Source organism: Panthera uncia, chromosome B1, assembly GCF_023721935.1.
Source record: "Panthera uncia isolate 11264 chromosome B1, Puncia_PCG_1.0, whole genome shotgun sequence".
Taxonomy (NCBI): domain Eukaryota; kingdom Metazoa; phylum Chordata; class Mammalia; order Carnivora; family Felidae; genus Panthera; species Panthera uncia.
Window position 1 is genome coordinate 79,577,530 of NC_064811.1, and position 18,117 is coordinate 79,595,646.

The 18,117-nt window shown below is 33.7% G+C and overlaps 1 protein-coding gene across 1 annotated transcript in view; it reads right to left on the reverse strand.

Moving 5' to 3' along the window:
• Positions 1–18,117, reverse strand: part of STPG2 (sperm tail PG-rich repeat containing 2) — a 594,553-nt gene that overhangs the window by 69,986 nt on the left and 506,450 nt on the right. Inside the window, exon 13 of the mRNA XM_049630905.1 lies at positions 1,517–1,665. Within this exon, the coding sequence (XP_049486862.1) occupies positions 1,517–1,665 (149 nt within the window). The remainder of the gene's footprint in view (positions 1–1,516; positions 1,666–18,117) is intronic.

Genomic DNA, 18,117 nt, shown 5'->3' on the forward strand with positions numbered 1-18,117 from the left:
GTGAAAGTATAATGTGTGAAATGGAATTGAAAATAAAACATTATTGTAGACATTGTTTTCCAATATATTTGCTGACGAAATCACTACTCCAAAATATGGATATCCTAGACTAGCACTGTCCAATAGAAATATAATATGAGCCTATGACCATATTAAAATGTAAAAATAAACAGATGAAAATAATCATAATGGTATATTTTATTTAACCCAGTATACCTGAAATACCTGTATTAAATGTATTACATTTTAAAAAATATTATTAACCAGATATTTTATACCCTTTTTTTTTTTGGTCAAACTAAGTCTTCAAAATCTGGTGTGCCTTTTATTTTTTTTATTTTTTTATTTTTTTTCCAACGTTTTTTATTTATTTTTGGGACAGAGAGAGACAGAGCATGAACGGGGGAAGGGGCAGAGAGAGAGGGAGACACAGAATCGGAAACAGGCTCCAGGCTCCGAGCCATCAGCCCAGAGCCTGACGCGGGGCTCGAACTCACGGACCGCGAGATCGTGACCTGGCTGAAGTCGGACGCTTAACCGACTGCGCCACCCAGGCGCCCCATGGTGTGCCTTTTAGACTTAAAGCATATATCAGCTTGAAACAGCCATATTATAAATGCTCAGTAGTCACATGTGACTAGTGGCTAACATTATGCACGGCAGAAGTCTAGGCTGAAAGAATAGACTCTGATGGCATCTAGATAAATTTGATCTACTGCTCCAACAAGTAGTCTAACAATATATCAGATATTAAACTCTACACTTTATTATTTTAATAAGTACTTTTTTGTTTATAATTCCCTAGAAATTAATATAATCTCAGTATGTTCCTGAAATACAATGCCATTTTGTGGTGTGGATACTGAAATAAAAAGCAGTCTTTGTCTGGAATATAATAACATCAAATTATTCAAGCCCAGGCCTACTTTACACACACACACACACACACACACACACACACACATGCAAACACTGAAAAGTCTAAACCACTGTTGGTCATTACCATACACTCTGTGTTTAACCCATATCTATTAACTATTTACATAAGAATATTCTTAGTCCAAGCTTGCTTGATTATACAATTTGTTTGAAAAAGCCAAAATGTTTCACCGAGCTGTGATCTCACAATAAGTGAGTAGAACATGGCATTATTTTTTAGATCTCTTTGTTTTAAAAGATAGGTTAATTTAACAAAGGCTGCCAACTTCACCTTATTAAGGTAACTCTTCTACCTTAGCATTAAAGACAAATGAAGAGTAGACTTCTAAAAAGGAAAATATAATGGCTATTTTTGACCAGTCAACACTTACTTCTAGCAGCATACAGAGTGGCCCTTACTAAATATGTTAATTACTCTCTGTAGTTATAAACATAACCAATCTCTAGAACAGGGATACAAATGCATTGCTTTGAAGATTAAAAAAAAATATTTGTCTCAGAGATTCCATATGACAGTTAACTTACGGACTGTAAAAATGTGGCAACCCTATGATTCAGTGAGAACCAGCACACTTACCATTTAAAAGATTTTACTTTGCTTCCTGCGTGTTTTTGTTTGGGTTTTTGTCCTGTAGTAAAAGTGTTCTCTCTCTTGACCAAGGAAGGATTTGGTAGAGTGACATTGAATGTCCTCTTCAGAACAGAATGTCTTAAAAATGGACTGAGCTATTCAAACAAAAGAATAGCGTATTTTAATTATATCATTTATAAACTTTGAAAAATTATTTTTATAACTCTATAAGGAACTCATTAATGTAAATAACTTACAATTTATCAATACCACTCATTAATATCATACACATTTAGATTCCTAGGGTTAATATCTATAAATGTGCTTTAAAGTAAAAAATAATTACCAGTCATCAGGTTAACTAAAGCATGTTTAATAGTTTTGCCAAAGGGTATACATATTTGAGAGAGACAAATATCTTTTGTGAAACTTTGAACATGCTTTTAAAATAAATATATAGCTTTTTGTATATTTTAATATCAAATAATCTTTATTCTCAAAATAAATTTTGCTACCAATGAAGGTAGATACTGACTTTTCAGATGTTCCTTCTCTTAACATTTATCATTTCAACAAATATTGATTAAATATATATAACCTGCCCAAAATTATATTTGGTACTATGAACATGCAGTAATGGGATAAAGTCCATTTACATTCACCATTCACTTACCAATGAAAACATTGAGCAGGCAAAAATCTAAAAATCAAAAAAAAAAATCAAGAAATAGTGTCTGATTTTCATTTGTTGTAAGGGGTGACTACTAAATCTCTTGCAAAAAGATCACTAAAAACAAAATTATAGAATATTCATTCAACTCATATTCATTGAGGTGCTTCCTATAAAGTAGGTACGAGTCCTAACATAGTGCTATGGACACTTAACTTTTGTTTGTTCTCATGCCCCTCTCTCCAAGAACACAGTACAATAGGATACATAAAGAATTTGGGAATTTAGATGAGTAGTTAAGTACAAATTGTTGAGAATACTGCATTCTCAGATTTATAGTTTTCATTGTCTGCATGTGATAGGATGAGAGTTACAAGTTTAGAGTCAGCTTCATGTAGAAGGATAATTAATAGAACTCAGTGCATTTTTGAACTTGGACACTTCAAATGTCTGTGACCTTTGGAAGGTTATTCCCCTTCTCTGAACTTTAGTTTCCTCATTTTCAAATGGAGTTAATGTCATCTACCCAATACCTACTTTCTGGGTATATTAATTGAATTAAAGTATGTAAAGTAATCTTTGTTCTAGAGAAGCAATACACTTAGTGGTTAAAAGCATGGGCTTTTGGTTGTAATCCCATCCTTGCTATCTGCTTTCTGCGTGTCCTTAAGTAACTTAACCATTCTCCCTGTGCTTTGTTTTGCACATTTAAAAAACAAAGATGATAAAATAGTAACTATTTTGGAGTATTGTTTTGAGAATTAAATTAGTTAATATGGTTTAAATATATCAAGCCTGCCATACTAAAACATCATATATGTTTCAAGTATTATTATTATCATTATCTTGTATAGTGTCTCCCCAAAAGTAAATATTTAAAGCAAGTTACATAAAAATAAATTTTCATTCTTATAGCTAAAGAATTGTGAAATTAGCCCTCAGTCTAGTAGTGGTCTGAAAAAACACTGAGAATTCGCTGGGATATATTATTCCAGCAGGACAAAATTAAAAGGAAGATCATTTTCATGATCAGAAAACAGAGAACAGAGTCTGGCAACCCCACACCTTGTTGTCAGAAAATATAAATTTTTCATACATATCCTCTTTTAAATGCATTAGTAAACAGAAATATATTTATACATTTCCAATAAATATAAAGCAGCATACGGAAAATAACATTAATTTGAATAATAACATAAGGGAAAAGTGCTAGTATTTATTTATTACATAAAACAATAAATACATTTCAGAAAAAATGTAATAAAATTAGAACTAAATAAAGCTGAGTTTATTTTTTTATTTTTTTATTTAAATACTTTTTTAAAACGTTTATTTATTTTTGAGACAGAGAGAGACAGGGCATGAGCAGGGGAGGGTCAGAGAGAGAGAGAGGGAGACACAGAATTGGAAACAGGCTCCAGGCTCTGAGCTGTCAGCACAGAGCCCGACGCGGGGCTTGAACTCACGAACCGCGAGATCATGACCTAAGCTGAAGTCAGACGCTCAACCGACTGAGCCACCCAGGTGCCCCTAAATAAAGCTGAGTTTAAATGTCAATCATTCCAAAATTTTAAAAGAGCATTTTGAAAAAGCTAGTAAATTAAGGAAAATATAAATATTTTAGAAAATAATTCAAAAGAATAACATCAACATTCACAGAATTACAGTCATAACCCAAATGTTTCATAATTTAAAAAAGGAAAACTGGGGAAATTCCACTTATTCCTCCTTTCATTCATTCCACAAGTGAATATCAAGTGGCTACAACATGCCAGGCACTGTACTAGGGTCTAATGATAAAACTGCCAACAAACAAGACAAAATTCCAGGCCTTGTGAAATCTACTGCCAATAATCGAATGATCGAATATATAAATGTAAAATCAAACAGTGATAAGAACTCTCAAGGAAAGCTACCCAGAAACAAATAGGAAGACCTGACTAAGTAAAGGCAATCATAGGCTTCATTAAGGGAGTGATGATAGAATGGAAATCTGAAGGAAGGACAGACCCTAGTTAGTCTACGATGAAGAGGAAGATGGAGTGAGGTAGTCCAGGTTCAGAGACCAACATAAGCAAAGACCTATTGCACATTCTAGACACTGAAAGAAGACTAATGGGCCTTGAGTGGCATAGAGGAAGGGAGGTATCATGTAAGGTGATGGTGTAGAGGTAAGTAGGCCATGTTAAGAATTTTAGTCTTTGTGCTAAAAGTGATGAGAGACCATTGAAACCTCCTAAAAAGAGGATGAGAGATGATTTTCTGATTTGTTTTTTGGAAAAGTTATTCATTAATATACTTTGCATTAATGTTTTTATTGTACAGATACTGAGTATCATATGTATACTTATCTAAATATTGAAATGATTTTGTATCACTAATTCCAATGGGAATTATTTATTTTTGTTTGTTTTTTTAAATAAGAATTACTCAGCAAGAGGCTTTCAGATTAAATTACCTTCCAGAAGCAGGGAAGACTCTACAAGCCTGATGCTCAGAGAAGAATGGGTTAAAGATGAAAATGACAAGGTTATGTGCAAATAGACTATTGAGAGATTATGGCACAAGAGAAGGATCCAGGGTCAAGCCATTAAGAACTCTAAAATTCATTGCAATGTATGGGGAAGGAGCCTATAAAAGATAGAGAAATGGAGCAGGTGGAGAGATTGGAGTAGTTATCAGGGAAGCCAAGAGAAGAATGCACAAGAGAATGTACTGAGATTTCAACCCTGCTGAGAAGTCTAATAATAAGTAGACTGACAGGGGCGCCTGGGTACAGTCGGTTGGGCGTCCAACTTCAGCTCAGGTCATGATCTCACAATTTGTGAGTTTGAGCCCCGTGTTGGGCTCTGTGTTGGCAGCTCAGAGCCTGGAGCCTATTTCGGATTCTATGTCTCCCGCTCTCTCTGCCCCTCCCCCGCTCACGCTCTCTGTCTCTCTCAAAAATAAATAAACACTAAAAATGTTTTAAATAAAAAAAAATAAGTAGACTGACAAATGTTCTTCATATTGAGAGAAAAGAAGCACATTGATTAACTTAGTTGAGGTAAACTAAAGTGGTTATAAGCTAGATTGGAGGAAATTGAGAAGAGGTAACGAAGTACAGCATTAAGGAGAAATTTTTTTTTAAGATATAGCTTCAAAAATAGAAAAGATAAAGAAATAGCTAAAGGTAAATGAAGGTTCTGGAAATATTGGTATATACATATATATATATATATACACATATATATATGTGTATATATATATATATATATATTTAGCAGAAGAGATTTGAAAGTATTTAAGAGACAATGGAAATCATCCCATAATTGAGAGTGAAAGGGGATAACGGACGGTGAAATGTTCCAGAAAATACAGCAGCAATAAAATCCATAGCTTAAGATACGTGGTGGAAAAAAAAAAAGTTAGAGAGGGAGGGAGCCAAATCATAACAGACTCTTAAAAACTGAGAATAAACTGAGGGTTGATGGGGGGTGGGAGGGAGGGGAGGGTGGGTAATGGGTACTGAGGAAGGCACCTGTTGGAATGAGCACTGGGTGCTGTATGGAAGCCAATTTGACAATAAATTTCATATTAAAAAAAAGATACATGGAGGTATTGGTATTAGAAGGAAAAAAGGAGTAATCTTCTATTGTAATAGTTGAAAAGGATTAAAAGATAAATCCAGATGCATATAAATTTATAAATTATATAAAATGTAATTGAGGGAAATTCCATCTGATATCTTTTTGTTTGTTTTTCTCTGTAAGTGGCTTCAAATGTTCCTCTTACTCATATTCTCATGGAAATGACTAAGGAAATATACGATTACAGAAAATCATGTGTTAGTGTTGAAAAACAGGGATAGGACACTTATCTGATGAAAGAATTACTGATATAATAGTGATAGGAATGGACTGAAGGGGACTTTAGAGGGCTGCTGATTTAAGCCTCCTGTCTCCCATCTTCAGCCAAGTTCCAAGAAAAAATACTGACTTCCAGCATTTTGTCATTCTTGATCTAGAAATGAGGAAGTAGTATGGTATCATTGGGAATGAAATACTGGAATCAGTAGTTTTGAAAGGCCCCAAGTTTCAATCCTGGCACAGTACATAGAACAAACTTAGAAATGAGCATGGCCAATTTTATTTCTGACTTTAGAAGTCAGACAAAAGCCAAGATTCTACTATGCCTGCATTTGGGAAGTAGAAGTAGAGTAGAGGTATCAAGCTTTATCTATAGCAGACGAAATAACTGAAACTCTTCCCATGGCTATTCACCCCACTAGTTCTTTCTATACCTTTCCCCAAAGGTTTCTGGACCCCAAAATTGAACGTCCACCTAAAAAATATTTAGAGAGGTGGCACAGCACCAGATATTATAAAATAATATAAATCTATATATTTAAAACAATGTGGCTCAAGCCCAAAAACAGGTGGTAAATTCAGCGGAAAAGTAGCTTGCTAGGCTTAAAATAAACATAGGCATTTAGCATATGGTAAAATTGGCATTTCAAGTCAACAGGAAAAGGATGCACTCAAGGGTTTGGTACTGGAATAATTAGATTTGTAAAAATAAAATGAGTATGAAAAATATGAATATATGAAATATCATATCTTCACATTACGGGCTCGTGCAAATTTAAATGTTTAAATGTTGTTTTTAAAGTAGAGAATTAGAATAAACAGAAGAAAAGACAAGTTATATCAGGCCTAGGATTTTATTTTTAGGAAATTATTCTTATTCTTCATAAATTGGTACCTGAGATGATTTTTTATTGTATTGTTTTATATGAGAATGCTAAAAAGTCTTCAAATTTCTAGAAAGAACTTCTGATAATGTTTTGTAAATTAATTTCAATATAGGAAAAAAATAGAATGCTGCCATGGTCGTTTTATAAAGTTAAATATATGATTCTAAAACATGGCTACTGTTCACTATCAAAAAATATGTGCACTATCCAACATCAAGAGTTCCCATAGAGCTACAATAATCAAGATAATGTGATATTGGTGAAAGAACAGATAAAGAGATAGATGGAATGAAATAAAGAGCCCAGAAAAAAATCCACACAAATATAGTCAACTGATCTTTGACAAAGGAGCAAGGACAATACAATGGAGAAAAGATTGCCTTTTCAACAAATGGTGCTGGAACAAGTGGATATCCAAGTGCTCAAAAATAAATCTAAACACAGACTTTACACCCTTCACAAAAAATTAACTAAAAATGGATCATAGACCTAAAGGTAAAATGCAAAAATACAAAATTCCTAGAGGATAACATAGGAAAAAAATCTAGGTGACCTTGAGTTTGGCAGTAACTGTTTAGATACAACACCAAAAGCATGACCCATGAAAGAAACACTTGATAAGCAAGCCTGTATTAAAATTAAAAAACAAAAAACAAACAAACAAACAAACAAAAAAACCCTTCTGCTCTGTCAAAGATGCTGTCAAGAAAATGAGAAGACAAACCACAGATTGGGAGGAAATATTTGCAAAAGACATATGATAAAGAACTATTATCTAAAATATACAAAGAGCTCTTGAGACTGAAAGTTCTGATTTAAAAATGGGCAAAAGATCTGAACAGACATCTCAGCAAATAAGATGTACAGATGGTATATAAGCTTGTGAAAGATGTTCAACACCATTTGTCACTAGGGAATTGTAAATTAAAACAAGATGTCATTACATACCTATTCAGATGGCCAAAATTCAAAATACTGATGTCACCAAATGTTGGTAAGGATGTGGTGCAACTGGAACTCACTCGTTGTTGGTCAGAATGTAAAATGGTGTAGCCGCCTTGGGAGAGAGTTCGGTGGTTTTGTACAAAACTAAACATATTCTCACCATACAGTCTACACTCTTTGGTATTTGCCCAAATGAGTTGAAAACTTATGTCTACAAAAGACCTGCACACAGATGTTTAGAGCAGCTTGGTACATAACTCTCAAACCTTGGAGAAAACAAAAATATCCTTCAGTAGGTGAATGAATAAATAAACTGGTACATCTAGCAATGGGATATTATTTGGTGCCAAAAAGAATGAACTATCAAGCCATGAAAAGCCATGAAGGAACCTTAGATGCATACTAGCTGACAGAAGTCGAGCTTAAAAGACTGCATAATGTGTGACTACAACTGTATGAGATTCTGAAAAACAAAACTATGGAGACAGTAACTAGGTAACTGGTTACCAGGAGTTAGTGGGAAGTAGGGATGAATAAGTAGAACACAAAGGAATTTTTAGAGCAGTGAAACCATTCTGTGTGATACTGTAATGGTAAATACATGTCATTAACATTTGTCCAAACCCATAGAATTTACAGCATCAAAAGTGAACCTTAATGTGACCTATGAACTTTTCGGTGATAATGATGTGTCAGTATAGGTTCGCTAATTGTAATAAATGTATCCTGTGCTGCAGGATGTTGATAGTGAGGGAGGCTGCGGTGGGGCAGGGAGTATATGGGGCCTCTCTGTATTTTCCATGATTTTGCTACGAACAGAACACTGCTCTAAAGAAGTCTATTAAAATATGTGGAGTGATTCCAAAATTCATCTGAAAGAGTAGACAAAAAAGAATAGATTGGTAAATTTTTAATAATAACAATAATAAGCTTGCCTGTTACAAATTAAATAATTCAAATAGCCATAATGATTAAATTAGAGATATACTGGTATGCTGTTTGACAAATGTTTTGATGGAAACTTTTTATTAAACTCAAATGTTGCCATGTCTTATATGTTTCCATTCTAAATTCTAAGTTACCAAACATTTGTACATGTAATTTCATTTCGTCTCTTTAATATACATTAAATAAAAAATAAGACATTTATGGTAAATTGTTCAAGAATGGATCTATACATTATTATCACTGAGGATGGTATGAACATAAAATAAATGGTTAAAAATCACTAATACTGCAAATAATTTGCAGAAGGAGAATGATAAACAAGTACATGAAGAGAGACAAATTAGGTCTGGAAAAGACCAAAAAGCTGGACTCTAAATTAAACATTAAATCTTAAACTGTGACATTTGAGAAATGGGGTGATGTTAACAGGAATCTAGAGAGACACAAAATTTAATGGCTCAAATAACCACGTTGAAGAGGTGACAATGATCAAAGAGCTAAACTTCTGCAGTCATTACACTGTTGGGTGAAAGAATGAAGCACGTAATCATATGTTCTTAACTGTGCATAACATCTTCTAATTAACAACTTGCTTTCTTTTGAATTCTATGCAAGCAGAAGTAAGAAGATTGCCATCCTTGCTATATAGAAATGAAAACAGTTATTTAGTATTCCAAGCATTTTCCACCTAAAGATAGAATGAATATGAGATGGCTCTTAAGTGTATTTGATCTGCACTGAAACCATGTTCAGATCATGGCTTTCAGAATACAAAAATATCTGAAACTACTCCTCTGCAGCAGAGTCACCTAATGTCCACTTAGACTTTTATATTCTGTGTTGTATGGTTTGCAAAGCTGATTTAAAATTAATCTGAACTAAAGAACAATTTATATATGCCATTTCCTTGGAATTATGATGAATGTGTTTGAAATTTGAATTACAATTGAGATAAAGTCAATACAATGTTAAAAGCTGTGTTTTCTTTCTCAAACTCATAATGGAATAAAAGTTAAAATGGCTCTATTCTAATTTGTCATGTCCATAGTTTTCATGAAATTATAAATAATATGGTATCTATTCATTATGTAAAGTAAAACACATTTCTTAGGACATTTTAGTCACAAAGAGTCATTAGGGTATTTTTATTCTTATGTTTGGTAGGATAGCAACTGTTGTATTTTTTCTGGGATGCTTAATGTCTTTCCAAGCCACAGTGGGATATTAAAAACACAAAATGCATTACATTGTTTCCTGCCAGAGGGTGATGAGATGACAATGACCTGATAACTTTTGTAATAGTGATTAGAGGTATGCGTTTAGAATAAAGAATAAGCAAGTATTGAAATTAAGTCTACTGAATCATAGCTTCGAAAAGGTCAATGTCCTGAAAGACTGAGGAACTAAGTATAGATTAAAGCAGACTAAACAAGCATGGTAATTAGAGATAATAGATGATTCTGGATGTAGAAAAATTAGAATAAGGACTGCATTACAGATAATGGTATTGTCACAATGTAAATTTTGCAGGAATTGATCATTGTTTTATTGTTAATATCTTTGTTGTCAGAAGATATGTGCTGAAGTATTTAAAGGTAAAAGATTGTGATAACCGGTTACACAATATGTAACTCCATCATCATCATCATCATCATCATCATCATAATATGTAAATATGTATGTATATACATGTGTGAGAGTGAGTATAAGAGAGTGAGAAACAGAGAGAAAGATAAAAAGAGGAAGAGAACAAATGATACAATATGCTAACAATTGATATTTGGAGTTGGAATTTTTTCAAAATAAATGTTGAAACAAAATTCAAACTCAAAACATACTCTGTTTTCTATGACTCCCAGTGTTCAACTGTCCTTTTGCTAATATCCTGGTTATAATGCCACCTCCCCTGCAATCAGGAGTCCTCTGTCCTCTACTCAATCCTACACCATGTGCCTCTTTTTCACAGTATCAGAGCTTTGATGGTGGTTCAGATTTATCTTTCTCCTAGAGATTTGTAAAAACTCTATTATTGGGCTCGTTGGGTCCTCCTAACCTTCAGGTCTATTTGAATTAACTTCATCCAACACCCTTATAAGTACTGGAGAGAAGTTTGTGATTTCTATTGCCTGTTGGTCTTGTTAAATAGCACGGTCCTCTGGTATTTTTTCTCTTCCAAATAATTAGGGAATGAAGATTAAAGAAACACTAATTAAAAAATAAAGCAAGTTTCATTACTAAGTGTATAGGGAGGAATGAGGGGTGGAAAAGAGGAGCAAGAGGGAGAATGACAATGAGACCAAAAAAGAGAGAAGGAGAGTATGAATGACATATGTTAACAGTTGATGTATGTAGTCATTCCACATCTTCTGTGGCAAAGCACCTCACGGTCGGGTAACAGGTAACTGAATTACACACTTACCACAGAAAATTAGCTACAGTATTTGTAGAAGGAAGTCTTATTTTCTCCTCTTTTGTCAACCACACTATCACATCTACCCCCTTCCCTGCATTTGTACCTCTGATATCTCCACCTTGAGTAAGAGGAACCCCATTTAGGATTTCCGCATTGCTCCCAAACCCAGTATTTCATAGCCTCTCTCTCTGCTTTTTCTACTTATTAAATTTGATATTATATATTTTATTTTGTACCTTGCTTTATTTCTTATCTAGATTAGTAGAAGTAGTTTTTGTCTGTTTTGTTCTGTAGTACTTACAACTATGCCTGACACGGAAACCTGAGAGGTCTTCTTTTTGTTTGTTTTAAAATTCTGAGGACTTCAGGTCCTCATTCATTTCTGGAAAATTCTCAGGTAAGATTATTTGGGTATCTCTTCTCCATTTTCTTTATTTCCTTTTTTCTGGAATTCATATGAGACATGTGTTTAATCTTCAATATTCTCTATGTGTTTAGGTAAGTGTTTATTAAAGCATGGAGAAAAATGCACAAATAAGTATAATGTAATGTATCTTCAAAAAGTGAACATTGCTGTTTAAAAAGCACCCAGATCAAGAAATAAAACATGCCCAGTCCGCCAGAAGGCTCGTGCATGCCCCTGCCCAGTCACAATTCCCCATATTCACTGCAGAGTCTACAGGTCACAAGTATCCTGACTTCTAAGACCGTTATAAGATCATCTTTGCCTGATTCTAAACTCTACATAAATGGAATCACATAGAGGATCCCCTTCTGTGTCTAGCTTCATTCATTCAGCATTATGCTTAATGCGGTTGGTATGACATTCGTTCTGATTCTCTTTTACATTCCATTTTAAAAATATACCACAATGTATTTTATCCATTCTATTTCTGATGGCCATTTATGAGTTGTTTCCAGATTTTAGCAATTATAAATAATGCTTCTATCCATCAGTGTGCATGTCATTTGGTACACATATGTATGTATTTCTGTTAGTTATATGCCTAGAAGAGTAACTGCTGAATCATAAACTATCTGTACTTTATTTTTACAGAATATACCAAATAGTTTCCAAAGTATATGAGAGGTTCATTTTTTACCACATCTTTTCCAAGATATGATTGTCTTCCCCCCCCCCCAACCTTATACATCTTAATGGGAATGAAGTTGTATAATATTGTGATTTTAATTTGGTTATCACTTATGATGAAATGGAATACTTGTTCATATGTTTATGACCATTTGGATATCCTCTCTTTTTAAAAATGTGCGTGTTTCAGGGAACCTGGGTGGCTCAATGGGTTAAGCGTCCGACTTCAGCTCAGGTCATGATGTCACAGTTCGTGGGTTTGAGCTCCACCTTCAGGCTCTGTGCTGACACCTCAGAGCCTGGAGCCTGCTTCAGATTCTGTGTCTCCCTCTCAATCTGTTCCTCTCCTATTCCTTCTCTGTCTACATAAAAATGTTAAAAAAAATTAATGTGCCTATTTCAAGTCTTCTCTCCATTTTAAATTGGGTTATCTGCCTCGTTTTCATGGATGTGTAGAATTTCATTTCCAGATGTATGTGTTGCAAGTATCTTCATCCCTCTCTGTGACATACCTTTTCATTCTTTTAGTGATATCCTTCAAAAATAAGTTCTAAATGTTAACGTTATCCAGTTTATCACTTCCCATTATTAGTTAGCATTTGTAAGTCTTGCTAAAGAAGTTTTTGACTAGCTCAAGCTCATGAAGATAGTCCTGTATCTTCTTTTCTAGAATCTTTTCTTAGATCTACAGTACATCTGAAATAGACCTCATATGCGATGTAAGACAGCAGTCAAGATTCTTTTTTTTCCTATATGGGAAACCAGTTGAATGAGCATTGTTTGTTGATAAGACCAACTTTTCCCACTGTACTACATTATCTTAAAGAGAAGTCTATTTGTAAGATATGTCTTCTCTTTCATTTGTCTCTTTATTTTCCATACTACCTTACCTACAATAGCTAGCTACATTCTTATTTCTAATTGTGTTGGCTATCAATTTCCATATACATTTTCAAGTCAGCATGTCAATTTCACACACAAACTGCTGGGATTTTTAATTGGGATTACTTTGACTTTAAAGAGCAATTGGGAGAAAACTGACTCAAAATATTTAGATTCCACTTTGTAAACATATGTTTCAATTTATTTGATTCATTCCTATTTTTTCTCAATAATTTTTGTAGTTATCTCTTTAGAGAGTTTTTATATTTTTTATATACATTTTAAGTTTTTATTTAATGTACCCTATAATTTTTCATGTCACCGAAGTTTCATTTAAAATTTTTGTTTTCTAACCATCTGTTGCTGATATCTATAATATAATTTATTTTTGTTCATTAACTTTGCTAAATTATTTATTTATTAATGTGGCTTATCTATAGATCATTTTGGACTTTTTAAATGCATGTTATCTTCATATGGTTGCAATTTTATTTCTTCTTTCTAATATTTGTACTCTTAATTTCTTTTTCATTCTGTCCCTTATTGTATTGACTAAGAATTCCAGTACTAGGTTAAATAGCAGTGGTCTTAACACTGGTTATAAATAAGGAATCAGAACATACCACCCCAAAATATGTCACTTTGGCATATTGATTAGGAATAGCAGATTCAGGAAGGGCTCTCTGCCTTCTCCCTTTTTACCTAAAATCAGGTTATAAATTTCCCATGAGAAAGGTGTCCTCCCTGTACCAGGAAGAGAGGAATATCCTTGTTATCAGTGACAGAAATGAATCTGTAGAAACAAACCTTACTAAAATAACCTTATCTTCCATTAGTTTTCTCAATATATTTCCTAGTCACTTTCCCACAATTTACTGTCCCTAGCCCAAACTCCTTTTTCTTTTGTCTTGTCATATCTTCAAGATTTATCACTCTTTGTTAAAATGATATATAAGAATCCTTTCTTTGCGGTATTCATTTCCTTCCACGAAACTCCCCCACCTATGTCACATAGAAATATTAACATCAAATAAAATGTGTATGCTTTTTGTCTTATTAATCTATCTTTTGTCAGTTTAATTCACAGGCTCCAGCAAGTATATCAGAGGATAGAGGAAAAGTCTCCTTTACTAGAGGAGTAGACCACTTGCGTCATTCTCAATCATGGATAGATAGCTTTCAACAGTTCAGCTGTAAGTATGGCTTTTAAAAAAAATATTCTTTATTGGATTATGGAAGTTTACTTTTATCTCAATGTATTGAGAGTGTTTATGATAAATACACACGAATTGTATCCACTTTTTCTCAGTCTATTAAGATGATCACATATTTTTTCACCTTTTCCTACTTTTAAATGGTAAACTACAATTCTCATATTTTAGTCTTGTTACTCTTGTTTTTCTGGAATATTCTCCATGTTTTCAAAAGTTTTTAAAAATATTTTCCATCCATTCATCTCTTTGAATTGTATTCTGATTCCTCACATTAACTCATTACTCCCTTCGTTCCTCAGTTGTGTCTAACCATTACAATTTTTTATTTAAATGAATTTATGTATATGTGCATATATGAATTCCAGAAATATTATTGATGTTTCATAAACACTTTATTTAAGGGTAATTTTAGGTTTACAGAAAAGTTGCCAAAGATAACACAAACAGTTCCCACATATACCACATCTACTTCTCCCTATCGCTATTATCTTACATTAATATATTTGCTACCATTAATAAACCAATATTGATGCGTTATTATCTACTAAGACCATATTTATTCACTTTTCCTTAATTTTCACCAAATTATACTTTTTCTATTCTAGAATCCCATCTAGACTATCACATTATATTTAGTAGCCATGTCTTTGTGTGACTTCACAGCTCATTCCTCCCTGTCATAAATATTATTCAAGTATGTAGATACATCAGTTTGTTTTTCCATTCACCTATTGAATGACATCTTGGTTTCTTCCACAATTTGGCATTTATGCATAAAGTTGGTTTAAACATTTGTGTGCAGGTTTTTGTGTAGACATTGGTTTCAAATCAGTTGGGTAAACACCTAGGAGCAAGATTTCTGGACTGTATGGTAAGACAAAGTTTAGCTTGGTAAGGAACTGTCAAATTATCTTCCAAAGTAGCTGGACCACTCTGCCTCCCCACCAGGAATAAATTCTGTTCCTGTCCATGTTGCTCCATATCCTCGCCAGCAATTTGCATTGCCAGTTGTTTAAATTTCAGTCATTTTAATAGGTGTATAGTGGTATCTTATTGCTGTCTTGATTTGCATTTCCCTAATTACAAATAATATTGAGCGTATTTTTATATGTTTATTTGCTCTGCCACTGTGCCTGGTATGCATTACTACATAATAGTGGTAATAAATAGTGGATGAATAGAATTATTTCAGAGAATAACTGCAAGGAGTAAATACATTATCACATAGGCATATATTAATAGTCATAAAAGGTCATGTTTACGCCCACTCTATAACTCTATAATAACTATAGCCTTCTTAACACATGCACCCTTAAAAAAAAGTCACCTATATTTTTCTGTGCCTCATTTTTCTTCAGCTGTGATAATGTTTTAGAATTGCATCAGGCAAGGTCCTGTCCCTGGTGAGTAGACCTTTCACTGTGGAAAAAGCTCTGGGATTGTTTCGCAATGGTTTCTCCCCTTACTAGATTTCTATAGGGATCTTTCTAAGATCGTCATAAGAAGACTCAGGTGGTGAAGTAACTGAAGAGGAAGCCCATGAAAGTGTGGCACCCCCTTAAGCTTGTATCCCCAGGACTTTCTCACTTTCAGGCTAGTGCACGCTCCACCTCCAGCAATCTGTTGCACTTACCACGTAAGTATTCCCACCAGTTTATGGCTCCAGTGGCTTCTGCTCCAGGTTAGTAAATCTCAGTTGCTGTGTATCTCTGGATGTGTCCGTCCCTTTAGATATCAGAGTGGTGGTTGTCCCTGCAACTTTGGTTTTCAGATGGGTCTAAGAAAAGCCACTGATTTTCACTTGGTTCATCCTTTTCTTGAAAACACAGGACCAATGGTTCACATGTGCTGCATATATTAGAGCCGAAACCAGAAGTCCATGGGTATTTTCAAAATCTTTAAAATCTTTGTGTGTGTGTGCTTCCCAAATTTTTCATCTTGGTTTTTATTAAATCATATTATTCATGTGTATTTGATAGTCTGTTATCAGATTGCTTTATCATATATTCTTGAGTTTGCGAATTCTCCTGTTGTTTACATATGTTTATTCTCCCTCATAGTGGTTTGTGATGTTTTATTGTGAACGAATTTTCAGAAGTTAAGAAAAATCTGTTCAAAACTGAAAATAATCCTACAGAAAAGTTTTGTGGTTGCTTTTACAGGATTCTAGGTTTATGAGACACAAGGTTTAAAAATAATTATTTATATCTATTTATTATTATACCAGAAGGTAATAAAAAGTAGGCCCACACCTATTGTTTATGGGAGGCCTATGATTTATATTTCTCCTATTAAATACTCAGCCATACCAACCTCCAGCCCCAAAGTTGGAGAGCCTATCTCCGGGGTTGAAACTTTCGCAAGTCTATACAGCCATTCTGAGTATATAATTGACAGAAGTTGGGTCTCACCAACATCAGTTTAGTTTTGAAATATCTGTTTATTTCCTAATTGTTGTGCTGTGCATTCCTTTGTGTATATATTGTCCTTCTGCCACTTGCTTGTTTTTGTGTTACATACAAATGGTTACACAGATTATATAATGCAAGGATTTCCCCAAGGCTATTGAAACCTTTCACAAACATATTTTAGGGCTGCATCATATGCCACTGTGGTTAGGTCAACATGTAATTTATATTGCTTTCAGTTTTTCACTTTTAAAATAGATGATTAGACATAAACTTACTGAGCCAGAGGGAACCATATTTTGAGTTTTTTGAGGCCTGATTCATACTGCTATCTTCCTCATCATATACTTCTGTCATTATGCATTTTTCTGAACAAAAATTTTTGCTAATTGTAGTGTCATCTAGTTCTTTTAATGATTTTGCTTTGATTACTAGTATAAGGGAGTCTAAATTTTACCTTTACCTAACTGTAGTTTCTTTTGGCTGGGCCTCAGAATTAAATTGATCTAAGACAGATTAACAGAAGAAAAGCATATAAGTTTATTTAATACAAGTTTTTCATGAAATGGAGGCCATAATAATAAGTGAAGACCCCCAAACTGGAGAAACCTACAGTCTTTTACCTTGCGTAGAACAGCAAGGCAATTGCGAAAAAGTAACTAAAATATATGGAGAGGCTAAAGGAGGGTAAGAATTATTTTAACAAGGTCTGTTTATATAGTATTCTTTTACTGTCAACTTTTTATTCTTGATGACAAGAATGTTACTTTCTTTTTGGTATAGGAGGACCATCTTTCAAACGGGATTTCATCTTCTGCTTTTGTAAGAAAGGAAAGTTACAGTGGTTTTCTTGTATTTGCCATTTTTTAAGAGCATTTAATTAAAAATAGTCAAACTGCCAGAGCGGAATACTTTTGGATTGGCATGTTTCAGAACTCCTTCATACCTAATGGAAATAATTTTATATTTCTTTTAACTCTTAGTGGAAAGGTTAAGAGCATGTCCTCTTGAACCACATTTTCTAGATTTAGAACTAAGCACTGTCTCTTAATAGTTTTATGAATGGGAATAAACCCCTGATTTCCTAATGATCCACATCTGCTAGTTATCTGTGGTATTTGCTAATAATATTTTTCTATTTCTATTTAAGGATTTTAAATGTGTTTGTTTACTTTTCATACAAAAGTTTTTACTTTTGAGATGGATAAGTCTGTCACATTTGTCTTTTGTAGGGTTCTTCCACTGCTTTTATGGTTATATTTTTCACACCCTCTGAGAGTTTAACAAAATCATCCAAAA